General features: G+C 38.6%; 2 protein-coding genes across 3 annotated transcripts in view; one reads left to right on the plus strand and one right to left on the minus strand.

Annotated features, from left to right (window-relative positions):
• The window catches only part of cd151l (CD151 antigen, like), a 125062-nt gene extending 123903 nt beyond the window's left edge, over positions 1 to 1159 (minus strand). The window contains exon 1 of the mRNA XM_084123929.1: positions 938 to 1159. The gene's annotated coding sequence lies outside the window, so the exon portion shown is untranslated. The remainder of the gene's footprint in view (positions 1 to 937) is intronic.
• A 6762-nt stretch (positions 1160 to 7921) lies between these two features.
• The window catches only part of LOC311089316 (rho guanine nucleotide exchange factor 26-like), a 99271-nt gene continuing 84468 nt past the window's right edge, over positions 7922 to 22724 (plus strand). For both annotated transcript variants that reach the window (XR_014607671.1, XM_084123916.1), the window contains exons 1-3: positions 7922 to 8128; positions 8697 to 9903; positions 11252 to 11303. Coding sequence is in view for 1 of the 2 variants with exons in the window: in XM_084123916.1 (XP_083980042.1) it covers positions 8731 to 9903; positions 11252 to 11303 (1225 nt within the window). In the remaining variant the exon portion in view is untranslated. The remainder of the gene's footprint in view (positions 8129 to 8696; positions 9904 to 11251; positions 11304 to 22724) is intronic.

Here is a 22724-nt window from a genome sequence, read left to right on the forward strand (position 1 = left end):
TACAAAGCACATATTAATGTCTTATTGTGTATGACCATATTCTACATTCCTACCCAATTCCTAAACGTAACAACTAGCCTACGTTACTATTAAAAAGCAGTAATTAGGAGTTTATTTAGGCAACAGTCGTAGTTAATAGTTAGTTAATAGTGAGAATTGGAGCCTAAAGTGTGACCCTATATGGTACTTTATGATTAACTTAGATTCATTTCGAAAAAACATAAATTTCAGTTGTGTAACACTCACTCACAGCTAATATGCTGCTCACTAAAAGTGTGACACACAACTGACTCACTCACCTGTCTGAACATGTTAAGAACGACATGTTCGTTCATTACACCACACAGCACGAGCGAGGCTGAATTCGGGATTAAACACTAAGTTACCATACTACTTTAAATTGCATAAAGAGTAGCCTAGTAGCTATGTTATTCCGAATCCAGCCTCAGAAACAGTTGCAGAGAACTTTTACATTTTTTTTAAAAACTTTCATTTGACAAAGTATTTTCGCATAATGAGCTTCATGTGAATGTATATCAACACGTTCATACGGATTATTTGCTGACCTTTATAATCACTCATCGCAGCCTTATTTCCTTAGGTAATTAAGTTGTTATCTTCAGCAATGTATTAACTTGTGTCTTGGTCCCGTTTAGTATTCTAACGCAACACACTAACGTAACCGTCCGTCTAGAAATCAAGTTAAACTCTACTCTGTAGCTCTGAACTTATTAGAATGTATTCACAATTGTATGATTAAACAGAGAATGTATTATACAGCAGTGCACTATACCATACGTACAGTAGACTTGAGAAAACCACAAAGATACTTACTGTCGCAAACTGGCCTCTAATCACAGTTACTAATACTAACGTAGGCTACATTTACAGCTAAAACAAACACCGACGAACAATTTTCAATCAGTTTAGATCTTACCTTTATCAGCTGATGTCACACAAAGACTGCCAAACGGTGAGAACTGTTCAAATTGTAAGAATAGGTCTTCATTCAAAGATAACTTACTCTTAATTCATGGGCTAGTTTGCTTATTTAGAAACATCAACAAAAACATAATAGGACCCAAAAGAAAAGTTCAAACGAGCTCCACCCGAGTCACCGAGTGAGCAGGGTTGCCAGGTCCCAGAAAAAAATAATTTCAACCCAAATTACGGTGCCCGGGAAGGGACATGCTCGGTTCATGCTCGGTTCATGTAGTTTCCTAGCGAAGTCACCTTTATTTATATAGCGTTTTTTACAATACAGATTGTTTCAAAGTTGAGATAACAGGAAAATAATGCAACAAAGTTTGTTTCCAGAAGAAAATAGCATCACAGTCCAGCTGAAGTAAATTCAGTGATGGTTCATTTTTGTTGTAAAAAAGTTATTAATTTAGTTAATATAACCGCTCTGGAGAAAACCGTGATTTCATCGTTCAGTTGAATCAGTTCAGTTCTTATATAATGGTGTCACTGCAGGCAGATCAATATAGGCTATTGTTGAATATTAAATTAAATGTCCCCAAGTGGCACTGATGTCCACTATACCGTTTTTTTGTTTTTAGATCATATAGGCTACTAGTTTTAGATCGGTAAGATTTTTAATGTTTTGTCTCTTCTTCTCTTAAAGGATGCATTTATTTGATCCATAATACAGCAAAAAAATTAACAAAGTAGCTGGGGCATGTGTAAAAGTGACATAAGGTATGCAGAGAAGACATAAAGTATAATGTTGTGCATGCTGTGGATTAAATTTAGAAAGCCCTTATTCCTAAATGAACACATTTAAAACCAGTAAGCATTTGTATAGGTGCAACATTTGCTATAATAAAAAATAATAAAAAATAAATAAAATTAATGCACAGACGAAAACAGCAGAATATCGCCATTACAGATCTCTTGCTGGGTGATTCAATGAAAACTTGCCATTTTGTGTCCCTGACACAAAATCTACCCCATAAAGCCATATTAACAACAAAATATTAAAAAAATGTAGTGGTTAGTGGTTTAATTGATATGGTAAACAAACAATCTTCATTTAAAAAAAATCATACATTGATTTTTAAAAAATTATTTTAAAGATTTTTGTATTGTATACCTTTTTAACATTGTAAAAATGGCTTGTCCCTCAGTAAAATGTTTCTATTACAACAGGCTTTTAAGGAGGATAAAATCAAATTATCTGAAATCAGTATTTAACTTATGAAAAGCCTCAATTGTTAGTTAACCTATGATGCATGTATTTTATTCTTGACCTTTTTGGAATATTGACAAAAATAGAATTTTAGTACTGTCCCTACGTTTTACTCAAACCTGTTACTTAGATAAACACACCCCTCAGGGACAATGGACTATCCCAGAAGTGACATCATTTTCAGGAAGTGACATCATCTGCCTTTTATAAGAAAGATGCCAAACAGACAAGTGCTCCTCTTTTTTAATGAATTTTCATTGAGTAGTGTTTAGTCTGACAGAAGGGGATGATCATAGTGTGTCAACCACGTTACCATGATATCATGTATTAAAAAGTTTTTATTTTATTTTTTTTATTAAAATGTAGGCTACATACAAACAAGCATTTTAGCCTCTCTAGAATGCATCTAGAATATATTATTCAATACATAATTATTAATGTTATTTATATTATGAATAGCATGTTTTGTCCCTAAATACGTTTGTAATGCCCATTCAACTGATATACCAAATCCATATAGGTTATTGAACACAAATGTGTATTGACCCCATATCATTTCATTAGGTTTTGAAACTTCTTCAAATCATACTAATATAAGTTACAATATGAAATAACCTATTGTGAACAAGAAAGGTGATTTAATATGCATTTGTATTTTATTTGCAGCTCAGTTCGTTAATGGCGAGGCTGCTCTTCTGTTTTTCATCAGACATTCCTGTGAGATGATTTGATTTGACACTGATTGTATTTGAGAGGATGCATCAGATAGCATAATTTCATGTTGATGCAAATGAGTTTAGTTTTTAATTCTTTCATAATTTTAATAAAATAACTGTTTTACATTTATGTATTCAGTGTCATCATTCATTTCCATAATTTTCTATGCCAAATCCACTTACTAACAGTCTAAAAACAAACATGTCTCCTGAACAGGTATTCTATTGTCAACCCCGTTACTCTTAGAATACTCTATATATAATAAATAGAAATAAAAGCCAAATATAAACAACCTCTTTTAATATGTTAAGTAAAATACAACAATATCCCCCTCAGGTATTTAGGATATGATTATAAACATATTACTTTTTGTCATGACTTTTCCCTAAAAACTAAGATACAGTGACATGGCCGATTGCATTTGAGCGTATTCATCCATAAAAAAAGAAAAGAAAAATTCCTTATTATTTTCATTTATAAACACTCCTAATGTAAACAGTGATGATGTATCTTTCATAATATACCAGATTTATTCTAAGTGTCACTTCAAATACTTTAAAATACAATTTGAAGTTTCTAACGGGGTTGACAAAACATACATATGCATGTTGATTATTTTAGGAAAATAAATAAATAAGATAGCCTGAGATGGCACCACATATTTTTTTCTGACAGGTAAGGCTCTACTTAAACCAAATAAGTCCTTAAACACAACAAAAACAATACTTTGAAAATCTGATTTTCAGAATAGAAAATGGCACGTTTTCGTAGAATGACTGTGCTATAATACAACACTCCCACCTTGTGGGCTATTACCTTAATGACACGATCAAACCTGCATCAACACAGAAGGCACAATCCATACACAATATACTAGCCTACTAAATAAACAATGTCATTCATCGGTGCATGTTAATGCCAGTTGAACTTGTATTAACTTGTAATCTTTTTTATATCAGCCTTCACCTTTTTTGACCTGGTTTGCCTTGATTCTGAATATATAGCATTTGGTATATAATTCCATTGTACTTCACTCTTGTCTTTTAAAAATATAATAAATGAATTCAGACGAGCAATTTGCGGTTCTCTGCTTTTATTGAACACTACACTCCAGATGTTCCATTTTACAACATGATTCAATTAAAATCACAGCACTACATAAATGCATGCTGGAGACCTTTTACCATATGAATGAATCCAGATATTATTTAATTCCTGAAGTAATTCCTCCTAGGGCCATTGCCCATCTTAAGTAAGTTCAGTGATGGTTCATTTTTGTTGTAAAAAAGTTACTAATTTAGTTCATATACACTCACCTAAAGGATTATTAGGAACACCATACTAATACTGTGTTTGACCCCATTTCGCCTTCAGAACTGCCTTAATTCTATGTGGCATTGATTCAACAAGGTGCTGAAAGCATTCTTTAGAAATGTTGGCCCATATTGATAGGATAGCATCTTGCAGTTGATGGAGATTTGTGGGATGCACATCCAGGGCACGAAGCTCCCGTTCCACCACATCCCAAAGATGCTCTATTGGGTTGAGATCTGGTGACTGTGGGGGCCATTTTAGTACAGTGAACTCATTGTCATGTTCAAGAAACCAATTTGAAATGATTCGAGCTTTGTGACATGGTGCATTATCCTGCTGGAAGTAGCCATCAGAGGATGGGTACATGGTGGTCATAAAGGGATGGACATGGTCAGAAACAATGCTCAGGTAGGCCGTGGCATTTAAACAATGCCCAATTGGCACTAAGGGGCCTAAAGTGTGCCAAGAAAACATCCCCCACACCATTACACCACCACCAGCAGCCTGCACAGTGGTAACAAGGCATGATGGATCCATGTTCTCATTCTGTTTATGCCAAATTCTGACTCTACCATCTGAATGTCTCAACAGAAATCGAGACTCACCAGACCAGGCAACATTTTTCCAGTCTTCAACTGTCCAATTTTGGTGAGCTCGTGCAAATTGTAGCCTCTTTTTCCTATTTGTAGTTGAGATGAGTGGTACCCGGTGGGGTCTTCTGCTGTTGTAGCCCATCCGCCTCAAGGTTGTGCATGTTGTGGCTTCACAAATGCTTTGCTGCATACCTCGGTTGTAACGAGTGGTTATTTCAGTCAAAGTTGCTCTTCTATCAGCTTGAATCAGTCGGCCCATTCTCCTCTGACCTCTAGCATCAACAAGGCATTTTCGCCCACAGGACTGCCGCATACTGGATGTTTTTCTCTTTTCACACCATTCTTTGTAAACCCTAGAAATGGTTGTGCGTGAAAATCCCAGTAACTGAGCAGATTGTGAAATACTCAGACCGGCCCGTCTGGCACCAACAACCATGCCACGCTCAAAATTGCTTAAATCACCTTTCTTTCCCATTCTGACATTCAGTTTGGAGTTCAGGAGATTGTCTTGACCAGGACCACACCCCTAAATGCATTGAAGCAACTGCCATGTGATTGGTTGATTAGATAATTGCATTAATGAGAAATTGAACAGGTGTTCCTAATAATCCTTTAGGTGAGTGTATATATAGCTCAGTTCAATTCTCATATAATGGTGTCAATGCAGGCAGATCAATGATATTGTTGAATATTAAGTGTCCCCAACTAAGCAAGCAAGGCGACAGTGGCAAGGAACCAAAACTCCATCAGGTGACTGAATGGAGGAGAAAAAAAACCTTGGGAGAAACTAGGCTCAGTCAGTTCTCCTCTGGCCAACGAACGAACAGTGATTCAGGCAGCATTACAGGTCAGAAGTCAGATTGGATTGGAACATTCAGAATATTTATCCAGTTCCATCTGGTTGAAGATCAGAGTTATTACGGTATGGAGACGGGTTTGTTGAGGATCAGTGCCGGTGGCTGTCGTGTCGATGAGGCCTTCACAGGGGAGAGTCTAGTTGACACAATCTCTGCTGACACTTCAGGGATGCATTGTGGTCATGTCAGATCCACCATCTGATCTGGATACGGCCTGGATCTGGCTGACTACTGTACATCATGCGTTGTGGTTGTGTCTAGGTGCAGATCCACCATCTGATCTGGATACGGCCCGGATCCGGCTGACTGCAGTAAACCTCGGAATAAACAGAAAGACTAACATTAGCATAGATGCCATTCTTCTTATGATGAAACGAGTAGTACCCCTAGTGAAAACTAAATATACTTAAATGTATTTGAAATACATTTATTTTATGCTAAGTATACTACAAATACATTACATATTTATGTACTTAATATAAATACCCTGCAATTGTACTGTTAGTATACTAAATTGGTATGCTTAAAGTCTGCTAAATTGAAACAAGTAATTTTGTGCATAATGCACTTTGGTTATATGGAAATTGTGCTGAGGTCCAACTAAAGATATACTTAAGTGTCATGTCCCTGGGCTGATATGTCAATTCTTTCCCGGTTTCTGTCGTGTGTTTGTGTTTGTTTGGACAGTTCAGAGATGTGTGTTCAAACGCTCGAGTTTTATTCCGTTTTCAGAATCAAATGGCTAGAATTTATTCACACCTCTAATGTTACGGATTCGTTTCCATGGTGCTGTCTTAGCTTCCGTCTTAGCTTCCTGTTTCAGTGGAAATTACGCCAACACATCATACAAAGCTGCGCGTTTCAAGACACTTCAGTGGGCCTTTAATTTGGAATAGTTCCACTTTAGCACAAACAAGTATATTAAATACAACTTTAGTTGAACTTCAGCACTACTTTTGGACAACTAAACTGCATTTAGTACAAAATTAGTTGTTCCAATTTAGCAGACTTTAAGTATACCAATTTATAGTGTGGCATAAATACACTTTATAGGCTACTTAATAAATTGTGCTTAAGTATACAATTTTTTCACTAGGGATTTCCACTAGTAAAACTGTTAATTCTTGATATCAACAATGATGTCATTACTCGCAGAAATACAAATTCTTGTATCACGTATCATGTGAAGATCGGGCACACTCAGAATCATTTAGTAGCGCAGAAACGTATTTTAAACTCTGTTCTGTGATTTATCAATAAAAAATAGCTTAGAAACTGAAAAGTTGAAAAGTTTTCTTAGTAACTAAAACCCACAGCACTATTAGTAGAGAGACGCTGCCAGGTGCAATTCATACGCACTCTCTCACACTAATGCATTCATATAAATGTAATATTTACTGTGCTTCTTTATCTATAAAGTTATAATTCTTACAGAAATCTCCAAAAGAACTGATAAAAATAAGCTGTTATGTATAGGAGCGCTGTGTCATATGCCATAGCTGTAAGGCAACCCGCTTTCGAGTCTCAGCTCAAGGTTCAGGCTTATTTGTTCATCAATGACGTCAAAACGGCTTGCCATACTAGTACAGCCAGGGGTATTTAATGCTAAAATGGTTTGCCATAGGAGCAGGTAAAATTCAGATATCTGAAAATATCATTTTGAATAGTCAAAATTAAATTAGATATATCTCTAATTACATTGCGTATGAATGACGCGTCAATTGAAGATACGTCATCTTGAATAGTAGACAGTCAAAACAGAGTTATCTCTAATCAGATTTTTCTAGCCCAGTTAGAATTACAGATATTTCTAATTATTATTTTGACTAGTAAAATTATAATTATGACTCGTCAAAATAGGCTACAACTATCCAAAATATATTTATGGATAGTCAAACCATGTCGATCCGCCTGCCATACACCCTAAATCTTTGAAAACATTGCAAAAATAGCCAAACACCACATGATGGCGCTACGTATTCACTGTTATGCACGACGCCACATCAGATGATCTCTATATTTGATCACCAAATACTACACAAAATTAGTTTATGAAAATAGTAGAAACTAAAATGAATTTTAGTTTAATAAGATTTCCGGTTACCATTTATTTCCCCTCGATCAGAGTTCACTGAGCGTATAGGTTGAGGCCAACAATATTGGGACACTCACACTAGCTAAATCATCGAGCACATGACGTCACGTGAACTGGGAACTCTTGTGCCCTCCCTGCCCAACCTTGACTTACTGCATTACTACAGTCTCAATCTAACAACACACACGACTGCAAAAGCGCAAAGCACCTTGTGACGACAAATAAACAACGCAGACTTTCTGGAGTTTAGAGTATTCATTTTTGTATTTCTCGAGGGAAAAACGGCCACAATGGAATTATAGTTCATACGGGCTGAAAAACAGTAGTAGAGAGCAGGGTTATAGTTAATCTTCACACAGAGGTATGCATGCATTTCTTTTCTATAAATCTTGCAAAGGTTTCGCGCGAGGAATGTGTGTTGTTTTTGTGCGCTAGAGCTATTAACAAGCGCGATGAATCGTACAGAGGATGACAGGAATTGATACTCTAATACTTACAAAATATATAAATCCATTACAAGACTCAGAAGTAGTTAAAAATTGTTGAAATACCTGTAAATGTATAATCGTGGATTTGAGCCGCACATCTCGCGCACAATTCAAAGGGATATTTCACCAAAAAGTTTTCTCCAAACTCTATGACTGCATTTCTTCTGTGAAACACGAAAAGAAATGTTAGATCGAATTTAAAGATCAGTTACGATTCATCTTTTCCCAATACAAAAGTGAATGGTGACTAAGACTGTAAAATATAATTTTGTTCCTTTTAAGTATTCATACAGGTTTGGAACAATATGAGAGTTAGTAATGCATGTTTATTTTTCATTTATTTATTTGAGTGAACCATCTCTTTTGGTTGCCATTATTAAACGATCAACTTTCTGGGCACAGTTCAATTTCCACTCATGCAACTTTGCCCTCTCTCTTTAGGTTCAGACGAAGGTCAGAATGATTGCTGAGTGATATGAGTGGACTCATTATGGATCTTGGCAACGAAGTGGATCTCTCCAACAACAATATCATTCCTCTCTGGAAAAGACGCAGCGAAAATGACAAGAAGCACAAGCCCAGACCTCATAGTTACCAAATAGATGGAGTTCTTATGACAGACTTTCCTGTGGATGATAAGTGCATGTTCACTCTCACCCAGCCGGCTGAGAAGATCAGCACCACTGCGTCAAACACTACAGTGCTGAAACACACTCTCAACAAACCCACTAGGAAGACTAGGGTGGTCCGGAGCATCAGTATTGGATATTTATCTAACGGCAGGTTCTCTCTGTCAAACATTACTAAATCGGATGATAAGAGTGCAGACGCTATTTCTTCCCCTAAAACTCCTTTGTTGCCCACCAAGAATGCGAATGGAGGACTCAGTGTTTGGCATGACATAACAGAGCCACTCAAACGTCTCGCCAGTCAGTTCACCCTCACCTCTCAAAGGGATCAAATTGTTTTTGGGGATGCTTCTTCACCTCCAGACACAGTTTCACCAAAACCTATCACCTCAAACATATCACCTCAAAATTCCATGCCTTCACGCCAATCACATGATGTCCCTGGATCTCCCATCGGCTACCGCAGCTCCCCACTTCACAGTTCCACCTCCAGCATCCCCTCTATGTCCTCCAACCTTAGCCTTCCCTCAGACCCCCCAACAACCTGCAGCCCCTCCCCCACTGAAAGGCCGGGGGGCATCCTGTTGCAGCGGCAGAGTTCAGGGTCATCTCAGGGCTCGGAGGGCAAGCAGCCCCCTTCCCCAATAATACTGAGCACCCACAGTCCTGCAGCGCATAAGATGGGCACCCAGCAGATCATCCCCAGGGGTCTGGTCTCCGACACACGCTTCAGCAAGCACTCTCAAAAGTTTATGGACACAGGAAAAAGTGCCTTCCGACCGCGAAGCATGTTTGAGACTTCTTCTTTCTCCAGCAGTAAGGATGATGAGCTGGATGGAGATGAGAATGGAGGACTACTGACAAGAGGCCAGCGCTCCAAATCATATCGCCGGGCAATGGGCAGCGGTGTAGATATAGAAGTTCCATCATTAGACCCAAAGGCCAAACGTCTGTCCCAGCCTGTGCTGGAAGGAGTCGCTGAAGAGAGACAGTCTAACCTGAGTCCATCCAGGAGCAAAGTGAGTTGAACACTAAATATTGTAAAAAATTACATTACTTCTTATGTTGTGGTCATAATGTGAATGCATCCCGGAACTTTTGGAAATCCTAATCTGTGTATTGTTTTATAATTATTAAGGAATTGTTTTTCACTGCTCAATGAAGGAGAGAGTGTGTATATGTATATACAGTAGAGATGCGTGGATCAGCTCTAACTTCACACAAATACGCTGTTAAAAATGAATCATCCACCACACACCCGAACCTATGATTTTATCTGATTTAGATATCCGCACCGGATCGTCACAGTTTCACAAGTTCACACTTACAAATAATCAGATAGAGTAAAGAGTATGCATATTTGCCGTGCTGTCCACGGGGAGGGCTCCGAGCTCGAAATTTGTCCTGAACCCAGAGTACTCCCCCCGTACCCCTGGCTAGGATAGTAACCAGTCGAGTGAGGAGTCGGGGTGGTGGAGGGATGCAAAAAACTGTTGAGGAACATAGGTGAGTCGGCTATGGATATACTGTAGGCCTCCTCTCGTGCTGATTGGATAGGCAATTTGAATGTGTTCCTCCAGAACTTTGTTAATAAAACATCAAGTGTTATATGGTAACATATTACATTTAAAACAACTGATTTTAGTGTTTCGTTTTTTTATTAATTTAGACTAAATAGTGTATAATTTTAATATTGCCCATTTACCATTTTTAATATTGATGTACTGTGTGTGTATTTGTATTTGTGTATATTTAGGACCGTGACCACTGCCCTCAAATTAACCTTGTCAGGCAGCACTATATAACGGCAAAGGTCATAATATTTATCAAAGAGGTCAAAGATTGATTGTGACAATAAACTTCCATTACTTAATTTCATCCTTCAGAATGTTTGGGCATCGTGAACAACAATGACAGCATACTGTGATAGTGGACCTAACAGCCCAATACAACCATCAGTTCATTCCTTTTATGAAGACAGAATGATGGGAAAGAGTCAGAGCAGGTGGCCACATGCTCCCATGTGAATTCAGATTCATTCTGCATCTCATGCCCATTGCATGTTTATTGGCTTGTCCACGTAATTGCATTTGCAAACATTTTCTTTTTAAGTAAAGAGCAATGTTTGAATATTGGCTAGTTTGTGAGTGTAGTATTCTAGGGGTGCCAATTATTGTGGTCAACATGTATTCGAGAAAAACGTTTGTTTAATAATGTGATTTCCCCCCTACTTTCACTTGTTTTATTTAAATGAAAGGTTAGATTTTTGTGATTTTTTTTTTTTTTTTAATGAAAGATCAAAAGGATAAATAATGTCAAAATCTCAATTGTCAAGCACAACTAATCAATCACTTGTGCTTTTTGCAGAATGTGGAGCGGAAGAAAGGCCTCCCAACCCAGCGGACGTTTGACAGTGAGGGTAAGCATTGGAGCATCCTCCAGACCTTTCTGTGTGCTACATAGAGCACACTCAACAGAGACTAAGTGAACTCTACTTCATTTGATATGCATGATGAAATGTTTTTATCTATGATAGGTACTTTAATCAGGGCTCTACATTGCAACCATTTCACAAGTGTGAGTGACCTGATCAAAATAGAGTTGTCTAATACAATCGGAATAAAACTCCTAAAATGCATCTCTACTTCACATCCATTACATTTTGCAAATGCTGCCACTTTCCATGTGTGGTGGATACACTTCAGAGATTGAACAGATTTGTGTATTTAGGTTTACAAGATGAAACAGGTTAACATGAGCTGCTGTTGTTTCTTAGCAGCCTGTCAAATTAAATTTAAATAAAGCAGGGACAGAAAATAATGGGACTTGGGGCAAAAATGCCCCCAAAATTCAAGATATGGTATATGCAATATCACAAGCAGGAGTGCTGTTTTCCACAAATGCAAATGTGTGATATTAACCTCGCACATGTTCATACTTGTAATCTTATGCATTGTTCAGTCATAACAGATAACAGTAATTTACTGGTTATGTTACAACTTTGCATATTGGGAAATTGTACACACTGTATTTGTAAAAGGGGTTAGCTGTATTAGTTTCATAATTTAAGTATTATTTATTTTCTTTTTTTAAATCATTGCATATTTCTATATTCAAAATGTTATATTTAAAGCTGCAGTATGTAACTTTTTTTAGGTAAAAAAACTAAACAAAAATCCGTTATTGAGCAAGTATATAAGACATCAGTGTTAAAAGCAGTCTCCCTATCGTAGCGTGATTTGCAACATTAAGCTTAAAACAATTATTTATAATTTGTGCTGTCGTTCCGGTTTTGTGGGAAATGTTAGTTTGAGGTCATTTGTTTTTGCGTTGTTACATCACGTCTGTAAACAGAAATAAGACCTGGGTACTATATAGCATGCGCTGAGGAGGCAGTTGCTAGAATTTAAACTTGTCATCTAGAATCTAGATGGCTGCTTTTAATCTAGAAAGGTCTAAATGGCATCCATCTTTGACATCTGGCGAATCACCTGTCAAAACTAAGAAACCTTGAAGTCAAAAAGGAAAGTTGTTGTTTTCAGTTTACATTGTTTACGGCATTTCTCATTCATTTCTGTGGTATCTGCAAAGAGTGATTGACTGTCGCACAACTCTTAACAAGATTCAATGAAGTCAAGGATGTAATGTGATTGGTTATGAAGGCACACACATGATCTAAGCTAGCCGTTACGCTTTCTCCATTGGCAGAGTCAAGTCAATTCAAGTCACCTTCATTTATATAGTGCTTTTAACAATATAGATTGTTTCAAAGTAGCTTTACTGTGATAACAGGAAATTAAAGTAACATATATTGTTTTGGCTTTTCAGCAGCTCTAGAATAAAGTTATTGTCCAGCTAAAGTTAGTTTTTGATTGATTCACTTCCGTTGCAAAGATCATTAGTTATTAACTTAGGGGCCGCTTACACAACACCATTTTAACCGAAAACAGAAAACCTTCAATGCGCCACGGACCCTCGTATCTCCCAATAATAAGACCATTGCTGCATCCAAAATCGAATACTTCCCTAAAAGTAAAAAAACAGCATGCCAGCAGAGTAGTGTGTCCGAATGCATTTTATTAAAAAAACAGTAGGCGAAAAGTCCCCGGATGACCTACTACTTCCTGTGAGATTCTGAAGTGTGCATTCGCTGGGTACTTTACTATTACATGAGGCCACGGGAGAGGATTTATGGATGGCAGTGAAGCTGATACTTGTAGGTCACGTGACAGTGACTACAACCCAACATTTTTTAAATTTGAATAAAATGAATACTAAAAGACTTTCAAATCACCTAAGCCAATATTTTATTCACAATAGAACATAGATAACATAGCAAATGTTTAAACTGAGAAATTTTATCAAATTTGATGCCTGCTACAGGTTTCAAACAAGTTGGCACGGGGGCAACAAATGGCTGAAAAAGACATTTTTCAGCTTGGAGAACATCTAGCAACTAAATAAGTTTATTGATATCAGGTCTGTAACATGATTAGCTATAAAAGAGAGCCAGAGTCTCTCAGAGGTAAAGATGGGCAGAGGCTCTTCAGTCTGTGAAAGACTGCATAAAAAGATTGTGGAATACTTTAAAAACAATGTTCCTCAACGTCAAATTGCAAAGGCTTTGCAAATCTCATCATCTACAGTGCATAACATCATCAGAAGATTCAGAGAAGCTGGAGAAATCTCTGTGTGTAAGGGACAAGGCCGAAGACCTTTATTGGATGCCTGTGGTTTTCGGGCCCTCAGACGACACTGCATCAATTGTTGGCATGATTGTGTCAATGACATTACTAAATGGGCCCAGGAATACTTCCAGAAACCACTGTCGGTAAACACAATCCGCCGTGCCATCTGCAGATGCCAACTAAAGCTCTATCATGCAAAAAGGAAGCCATATGTGAACATGGTCCGTCGTGTCCTGTTGGTCAAGACTCATTTAAAATGGACTATTTCAAAATAGAATAGTGTTCTATGGTCAGACAAGTCCAAATTTGACATTCTTGTTGGAAATCACGGACGCCATGTCCTCCTGGCTAAAGAGGAGGGAGACCTTCCAGCGTGTTATCAGCGTTCAGTTCAAAAGCCAGCATCTCTGATGGTATGGGGGTGCATAAGTGCATACGGTATGGGCAGCTTGCATGTTTTGGAAGGCTCTATGAATGCTGAAAGTTATATAAAGGTTTTAGAGCAAAAAATGCTCCCCTCCAGACAACGTCTATTTCAGGGAAGGCCTTGTGTATTTCAGCAGGATAATGGAAAACCACATACTGCAGCTATCACAACCACATGGCTTCATCGTAGAAGAGTCTGGGTGCTGAATTGGCTTGCCTGCAGTCCAGATCTTTCACCTAAAGAGAACATTTGACGCATCATTAAATGGAAAATACGTCAAAGATGACCATGAACCCTTCAGCAGCTGGAAACCTATATAAGGCAAGAATGGGACCAAATTCCAACACCAAAACTCCAGCAACTCATAACCTCAATACCCAGACGTCTTCAAACTGTTTTGAAAAGAAGAGGAGATGCTACACCATGGTAAACATGCCCCCATCCCAACTATTTTGAGACCTGTAGCAGGAATCAAATTTGAAATGAGCTCATTTTGTGCATAAAATTGTAAAATTTCTCAGTTTAAACATTTGTTATGTTATCTGTGTTCTATTGTGAATAAAATATTGGCTCATGTGATTTGAAAGTCTTTTAGTTTTCATTTTATTCAAATTAAAAAAACATCCCTACTTTTCCGGAATTCTGGTTGTACATGGCAGATGTAGTACGTCAGAATTTCATTCATACTTCCCACATTCATACTATATAGAACATACTTTTTTAAAGGTCATGAAGTAAATTTAGATTCAAATGTAGTACCTACTCAGATATATATATATATACTGTATATAGACATACATATATATTAGTGCTGTCAAACGATTAAAATATTTAATCGCGATTAATCGTATTAATGTCTTAGTTAACTCGCAATTAATCGCACATTTTGATCTATTCTAAATGTCCCTTGATTTCTTTTTGTCCCATTATTTTTTCTCATTTTAATGCTCTTATCAACATGGAAAAGTGGATCGGCTTGCTTTGTACAAATGTTTTTTTTTTTTTTTATTGAAAACAACATTGGCATACTGTAGTGTTCAATTTCACACTAACATTCTCACTTGGAGCAGTCATTCATACTTGGAGCAAATAATCGCATCAGAGAATTCGCATCCGCTGTGTGCTTGGCCATCAAGTGGTATTTGAGACTGGACGTGCTGCGATGATTGATCAGTTCACAACGACAAAACACACAGATCACTTTGGCCTTGTCAATAGAACTTGGAAAGTAAACTTTCCATTCAGAATCTTATTGGCATCCATTTCGGCGCTCGACTAAATAAGTCAATCCGCTTTCACGACTCCGCAGTGACGCTGCTGACGTAAGATGCTGCTGACGTGTTATCTGGTGACACGTCAGCAGCGTCTTACGTCAGCAGCGTCACTGCGGAGTCGTGAACGCGGATTGACAACAGACCCGGAAGAGAATACAATGCTGAATAAAGTCATAGTTTTTGTTATTTTTGGACCAAAATGTATTTTCGATGCTTCAAAAACTTCTAACTAACCCACTGATGTCACATGGACTACTTTGATGATGTTTTTATTACCTTTCTGGACATGGACAGTATACCGTACATACATTTTCAATGGAGGGACAGAAAGCTCTCGGACTAAATCTAAAATATCTTAAACTGTGTTCCGAAGATGAACGGAGGTCTTACGGGCTTGGAACGATATGAGGGTGAGTCATTAATGACATAATTTTCATTTTTGGTGAACTAACCCTTTAACTGACAGCACTAATATATATATATATATATATATATATATATATATATATATATATATATATATATATATATATATATATATATATATATATATATATATATATATATATATATTAATTATATTTTGTGCTCTCTGCCTGGGAGCGGAGCATGCACAGGCAGCTCTCGAGGGGGCTGCCTGTTATCACTGTGAGCAGTTGCTGATGCTCCGCTCCTGCCTCGCTCTGTTTGACGCAGTCTTAACAGGCACACTTGCTTTGATATTCTTAATGAGGGCGAGGGGGTCGGGCCCAACAATATTAAAGAGCTTCGTCGGGCCACCGACCTGTCTCTCTGCACCACCAAGGAGACTCAATGGCCTCTTCGGCTATGCTGTAAGCTTGGTCGGCGAGAGGTTTTAGGAGATGAAGCGTCAATTAGCAGCGTTCAAGAGGTTCATCCCCATTTCGGCAAGAGCAGGAAGAGAGTGCTACTGCTCGAGTCCCCCCTCATAGAACCTGGGGGTCGAGGCTATGCTCTCACCAAAGCCTCAGAGGGAGAAAACGGATCTGAGGACCGTTATTCTCTCGAAAAAGTCTTCAGGAAAGAGGTCCTGATGCCAGACGTAGGCCTCTGCTTTGTAGATCATTACACTGGTACGCTGCCTGTTTGAAATCAGTTTTGTGAGGTATCTTGCAACAAGTCAGTTGCCTACGTTTTTGGATGCAGCCCTGGTCTTTACAAATACAGATAGCTATCCGATCAGAAAAGACGCATGAAGTGGCCAGGTGTAAACAAGCCCTAATTTGCAATGTGTGATCTGATCTGACTGAGCAGTCGTTAGATCTAAATGTCAGTAATGTGATTTTTAAACATTTATGTTTTAATTTGGTCGGAATAAAAGCAGCATATGTTACTTGTTCAAAATTTTCAGATATATACATAGTAGTATGTAGTAGTAGGGGTGTGAGTAGTATCTCGTGCTACAAGATCTCGCGAGACTAAAATGTGACGAGATTTCTCGTCGGGTGAAAAGCTGTCTCGTGGTATCGCCATGACAGAGCGCGAGGGTGAAATTAGCATAGAATATGCCACCGCTACATTCAGATTACATGCCTCCACTGTCGTTTTGCTGTTTTTATAAAAATAAAAACCATTGTAAACTATTGTAAACGTCTGCTCTTTTGCACAGGTGCATTAGGAATCACAGTTCGCTTATCGCGTGACGATGGCGGATGATTCGTTGCGCAACAGACCCTAAACCGTCTGATAAATGTCTTATCTTATCGAATGCGTGCTCAACACTGCCGCTACTGAGTACGTGCGATCGCAAATCCCAAAGTGAAAGTAGAACGCAAGCTTCCTGATGCGCGCAAATTAGGCTAGGCTGCATACATTCTCAAAATATCAAACCTATCTCTGGACTGTGTAGTTGTGGGTCTGGCCTCTGTTTTCACTTTGAATATTGAGAGAGTACTGTAACATCTGAAGAACGTAAGACAAGGGAGGCTTCGTTTCTGAACTTTTAATTTTCGGGACGCAAAAACTGTACACAAACGCACCAGCCAAACTCACTTGCCCGTTTCTCTCTACCAGGCCTTTTTCCGAACTCACTGCCTTAAAGTCCAACTGAAATCAAAATTGACCCTATTTACTTTGATAGCGCATATTACTAGTCTTGTGGTGAAAAATGTATCCGTGCAAGTTAATACACAGAAAAAAATTGTTTGCCGTCGTAATCTTTAATCAAAGTCTGTAAAGTTACTTCCGGTCTGGAATGGCGTTCCTTCTTTGATGATGTAGGTTTGACGGCTTGGGTTGGGAAACGCTTAACCACTCCCCTCAAACCGTTAGTCTGTTATGAGCAGAGATGGAGAAGAGGAGCACTAGAGTAAAACCCTGCCCTCTGTTCAATATTCCTTTTCACTGGGAAATACGTCACAACACTGGAGAAAAGTCGTTTGCAACTTCCGGTTCACGCAGACTTTAACCCTATAACTGCCTGTGCAAAATAAAACAGCAATTTCACAACAATTATAAAGAGTCTGTGTGCTACAGTTCTTTGATTATGGTTGCACTTGCACTTATTGTTTGCACTTAATAAGACTAAGATAAAACTGTTATTTATTTTTGTTATTTGTACAGTTTTTATTTCTATGTTCAATTTGTGGAAAGGAGTTCAATTAGGAGGTCACACACAGCCTCAATCAGAAGGTCACACACAGCCTCAATCAGAAGTTCTGGAAGCTCATAATTCATGTAGAGTAAGGTCTGAAGAGAATCATGTGAAATCATACAGGAGAAAAGCCAAACAGTTTGTGGCAAAACCTTTTACAGTGCTTGTATATTGTTGTCTTTCAATACATATGATAATTCATACTCATAAAGTAGAACTGAAATGACATTCATTAGAAGATTATTAGTTAAAACATTTCAAAATGCACCTGCAGATTATTTTTCCAGTCATGAACTTTGTCATTGAGGATTTCTATAAAATCTCGTCTCATCTTGTTCTCATTCTCATGAACCCAATCTCATGTCTTGTCTCGTCACACCGCTAGTATGTAGGCCTACTTCTTATTGCCAATATGACGTATAATGACATATTCGCTCTGATGTGGTGATCATTCATGGTATTAATGCTAATTATGTTATCATTCACAGTCAGTCGTGGTCCGGTGCTAGGTGAAAGTAAGGCTACGGGCTACACTGTCTGTCCAAATCTGATTATTTGTGTATCTGATTGGAATCTGATCTAAAATTATTGACTGCCCACAATGTTTATCGCAACTGTTCAGATCCAATTTGTGTGTCCCATGCCGTTCTTTCATTTTGCGTAATATTTGCATTGATTTCAATGACGTTGCGTTGGTAGATATACGCCAAAAACAACAACAGCCGCTGCGCTGGACTACTGCGCTATGAGGCTACTACAGAAACGTTGAAGGCTGGATTGCGTGGCTTTATTCCATGCTGGTGTATCTGCCAGTTTCGAAACATATCTCCTTTCTTTGTATTGATATTTTCTGCTAATCTGGCACTTTGCAGCAACACGACATTGTTTCTGCAGCGACTTTCAACATGTTACCTATAACACCGTCTGACGTTTATGTTTTATGTGGCATGAGTCACATAAACCACGCAAAATCCGATCAGAGCAGTCAGACTGAAACAGATTTCCAGAAATGCAATTTGAATAGGATTTCAAAACACATATGAATGTAGCTCGAAACTGATTTGTAAAATTCGCATTTCATGCCATTTTTTTTTTTTTTTTTTTTTTTTTTGCCGTTCACAATTACTAAATCTGATCCGATTTCAATTGGATATGTATTTTATCACTTTAATGTGTCAATAAACTTTAAGCAGTGGCTACTTCACTGTGCAAATATATTTACATAACACACTATGCATGACATATGATCCGCTGATAGATGCCTGATTTCAAACGTTCCCGTGTGTATCTGTGCAAGTGCTCGATGAAGAGCGTCATTGATGTATATTTACAACATGTTTTTGAAGTGCTGATCATTGTAGCCAATCACAGACATATTTGATGAGCGTGAGTACAATGGCCATTCCATTGAAAAAGATGGCGCCGTTGTATGTGGCATGCCGTCTGTTGCGATCTCCTTCTTGTTTTTAAATCTTGTGATTTTATGTTTGTTCCTACTAAATTCAGACTGTGACATGTCGCTCGTTTACGATCGCCAAACATTATTAAATATCCGCATGGCTATCGACTCAACTGTGTCTTGCCGATGGGTCACCCCTACCTGCTCACCCACACCTCCCTGCACACCTGAGTTGGTATCCCGCCGATCCTCCCTTTAGGCGACGGTGTCAGAGGAAGCGTGGCAAGCGGGGTGGAATCGCTGTTCGGCTGAAGTCTCGAGCAGTCTCCGCGTGTGTGTATTGGACCTGTGCTGGCCTATGAGCGCCACTTTGCCAGTGCCTTTGCATGGTCTTTTCCCTTGCATCGGTGGCTTCGACCTGTTGTTCCATGCTCTTCGTCTGTGCCTTCACGCGGTGTCTCCTCCCGCTTTCGACACCGTGGAGTGAATCTCCTTGACCTCTGACCGCTAAACTGGAAAACACTGCTGGAGGAAGCAACATCGCCACTTAAGGTGGCTTTGATCAACGCACGGTCAGTGGTGAACAAGACATTTATAATAAATGACTTCTTCACGGCGCATGACTTGGATATTTTATTCATTACTGAGACCTGGAGTTAAGTTAATTCACTGAATTAGTTCCACAGGACTGTCATTTTTTTAATTCACCGCAGCTTTCTGGCCGTGGTGGTGGACTAGCGACAGTGTTTAAGAATTATTATCCCTGCCGCGGTCTAACAACTAGCCCTCGCTGCACCTTTGAAGTGCAGTTGCTACAGCTCACATTAACTAAACTCACTGGTATTTGTCTTGGGTTATCGCTAGGGTTGGGTATCGTTTCATTTTTATCGATTCCGATTCCGATTCTGCTTATCGAATCCGGTTCTTATCGATTCTTGTTTCTGATTACAATATTTTTTGGAGGGAGAAAAAAAGGCAAATACTTGAAGAATAAATATTTCTACCATTTATTCTTGCCAATTTTAAGCAATAACCAATAAAATGGCTAAAGTGAAAGGAGTCTTTTCATATAAAGGTATTGATTACATTATTACTCCAGTAGCTGGCAAAAATCGTTTTTTTCATTGAATTATTTATTCAAGAAGACTCGAGAGATTCGTTCAAAAACGGTGAATCATTCATTAATTAAACAAGTATTTATGAGACACTGAATTAATTAGTGTTTGAATTAATTATTCAAACGAGTTTTAAAAAAATAGACTATTAGACTAAACATGTTATTCTGAGTAGTTGTCTGATGTATGCAATCGTGATCTCCATTTTAAACAAAACAAAAATGATTTTAAGCCACATAGATTCCTGAATTAGGGACCGTTCACATATCGCGTCTAAAAATGCATGGAAAAGCACGGCCGCGCCGCTTTCTCCTTCTTTCCACAAGCGCTTGCGAAAATGAGCGCCACGCACCGCATGCTCGTCGTGCCCACGTCGCTTCTATTATGAACGTGCTTGTCGCGCGCCTACATTTGAAATAACCATAGACAGTATATAAACTGGACACAGCGACCCCATTGGATTCAACGGAGACAAGTGAAGTCAATTAGAAGCTCTCACTTCCTGGGGGTCGAGCGAACTGCACAGACTCAAACTGAGCTTGACGACGTAGATGTGACGTGAGCAACCCGTCTGTCTTCTAGTAACTGTGCCAAGAGAAATCTGAATCATTCCCTTCTGAAACTTGCAGAGACAGAGATCGTGAGTAGGAGGTGTCCATGAGCTTGGAGCAGGATAAACTTTTGCTAGGTATTCTGATTAATTATTTTGTCATTTTGCCTCCACGTCCCCCCGATTGCCCGCAAGCTTCTCCTCCTGTCCATACGGTAATTTCTCTACTGTGCGACAGAGAGTCGCGTGGTTATGATGCAATCGTTAGCCTATTTTTACAAAAATTGCTTCTACGGGGCCATAACGTAAGCTACAAGGTAATGGAGCCTTTTATACATTTTCATGTTTCTTTAGAAATAAATAATGGACAAATGGAGTCTTTAAACGCCTCAGATGTAAAGTTATTCGCTGTCAAAGTGACGCCAAAATGAATGGGAGTCAATGGAATGCTAACAGCAGGTGGGGGTCGGCTAATCAATGGCGGCGCCCGGGGAAGCTTCAGAATAATATGAAACCCTGCCCCCCTGGAAATAACGAATTTGGAACTGTCCCAAAGTCAGGAATCAATAAGAGGAATCGTAATGTGTGCGTCTTATCGAATACCCGGTTTTTGGAAATTTGTTACCGGTTCTAAAATGGAACCGGTTCTCGATACCCAACCCTAGTTATTACAAAGATTTTCTCAATGAGTTTGCAGAGATCTTGGGGGATATTGTTACCAACTATGACAGACTATTAATTTTGGGTGATTTTAACATTCATGTATGCTGCGATTCTAAGCCACTCTCTAAAGAGTTTCTAAGTCTTTTTATTGTCTCTTTTGATTTTGATCAGTGGGTGTCTGGCCACACTCATATTCAGGGACATACTTTAGACTTAATTTTATCACGTGGTTTACCTGTATCGGACATGTCGGATCACTTGCCGATTGGATTTTGTTCTCCCTACCTCTTAATGGAATTATACATAAGCAACCTCGCTCACGGCTGACTCGTATTTTTACTGATTGCGCAAGAGAGGATTTTATAGCATCATATCTCAGTCTACGTGCCAATCAAGACATGGACTCATCTTTAAGCTTCTTGGATGCTGATGAACATTTGAACTTTTTTTAATTCTATCTGCTCTAACATCTTAAATGCTGTTACTTTTTGTCTGCCAAAGCCCTTTTTGTCTGCTAAGAACTTTGAGACTGCTATGCATGCTTTTGTAAGTTCCAGATTAGATTATTATAACTCTTAATACTCTTAATATTGGTGCCCCTCAAATATGTATCACACGCTTGCAATTCATTTTTGATGCCCGGTTTTGATCTCGCTTCTTTGGCTACCAGTTAAATTCAGAATTTAGTTTAATGTTTTGTTATTTGTTTTCTTAAGTGTTTGCAGAACCAGGCTCCACCGTACCTATCTGAACTGCTACATCTGCCCACACATTCAAGATCCCTCAGATTGGGGGACTCTGATCTACTATCTGTTCCTAGAACTAGACTTAAAAACAGGGGTGATTGTGCTTTTGCGGTCATCGGCCCCTAAGTTATGGAATAGCTTACATCAGATCCGGCCAAACTTTATTAATTTAAATCCATTTTGAAAACGTATCTTTTTTTCAGTTGCTTTCAATATATCTTGATTATCTTTTTTTTCTTTCCTTAGTTCATAGGTTTTCCATTTTTATTGTTTTTAAATTTGCTTTTCTGTTTTATATTGTGGCGAGGGGGGCGTGGTTTTGCGAAGTCTGTAGCGGGAGAGAGAGGAGGGAGCCGAGCGGTGA

Source organism: Abramis brama, assembly GCF_963993115.1.
Source record: "Abramis brama genome assembly, chromosome: 9".
In the NCBI taxonomy this organism is placed as follows: domain Eukaryota; kingdom Metazoa; phylum Chordata; class Actinopteri; order Cypriniformes; family Leuciscidae; genus Abramis; species Abramis brama.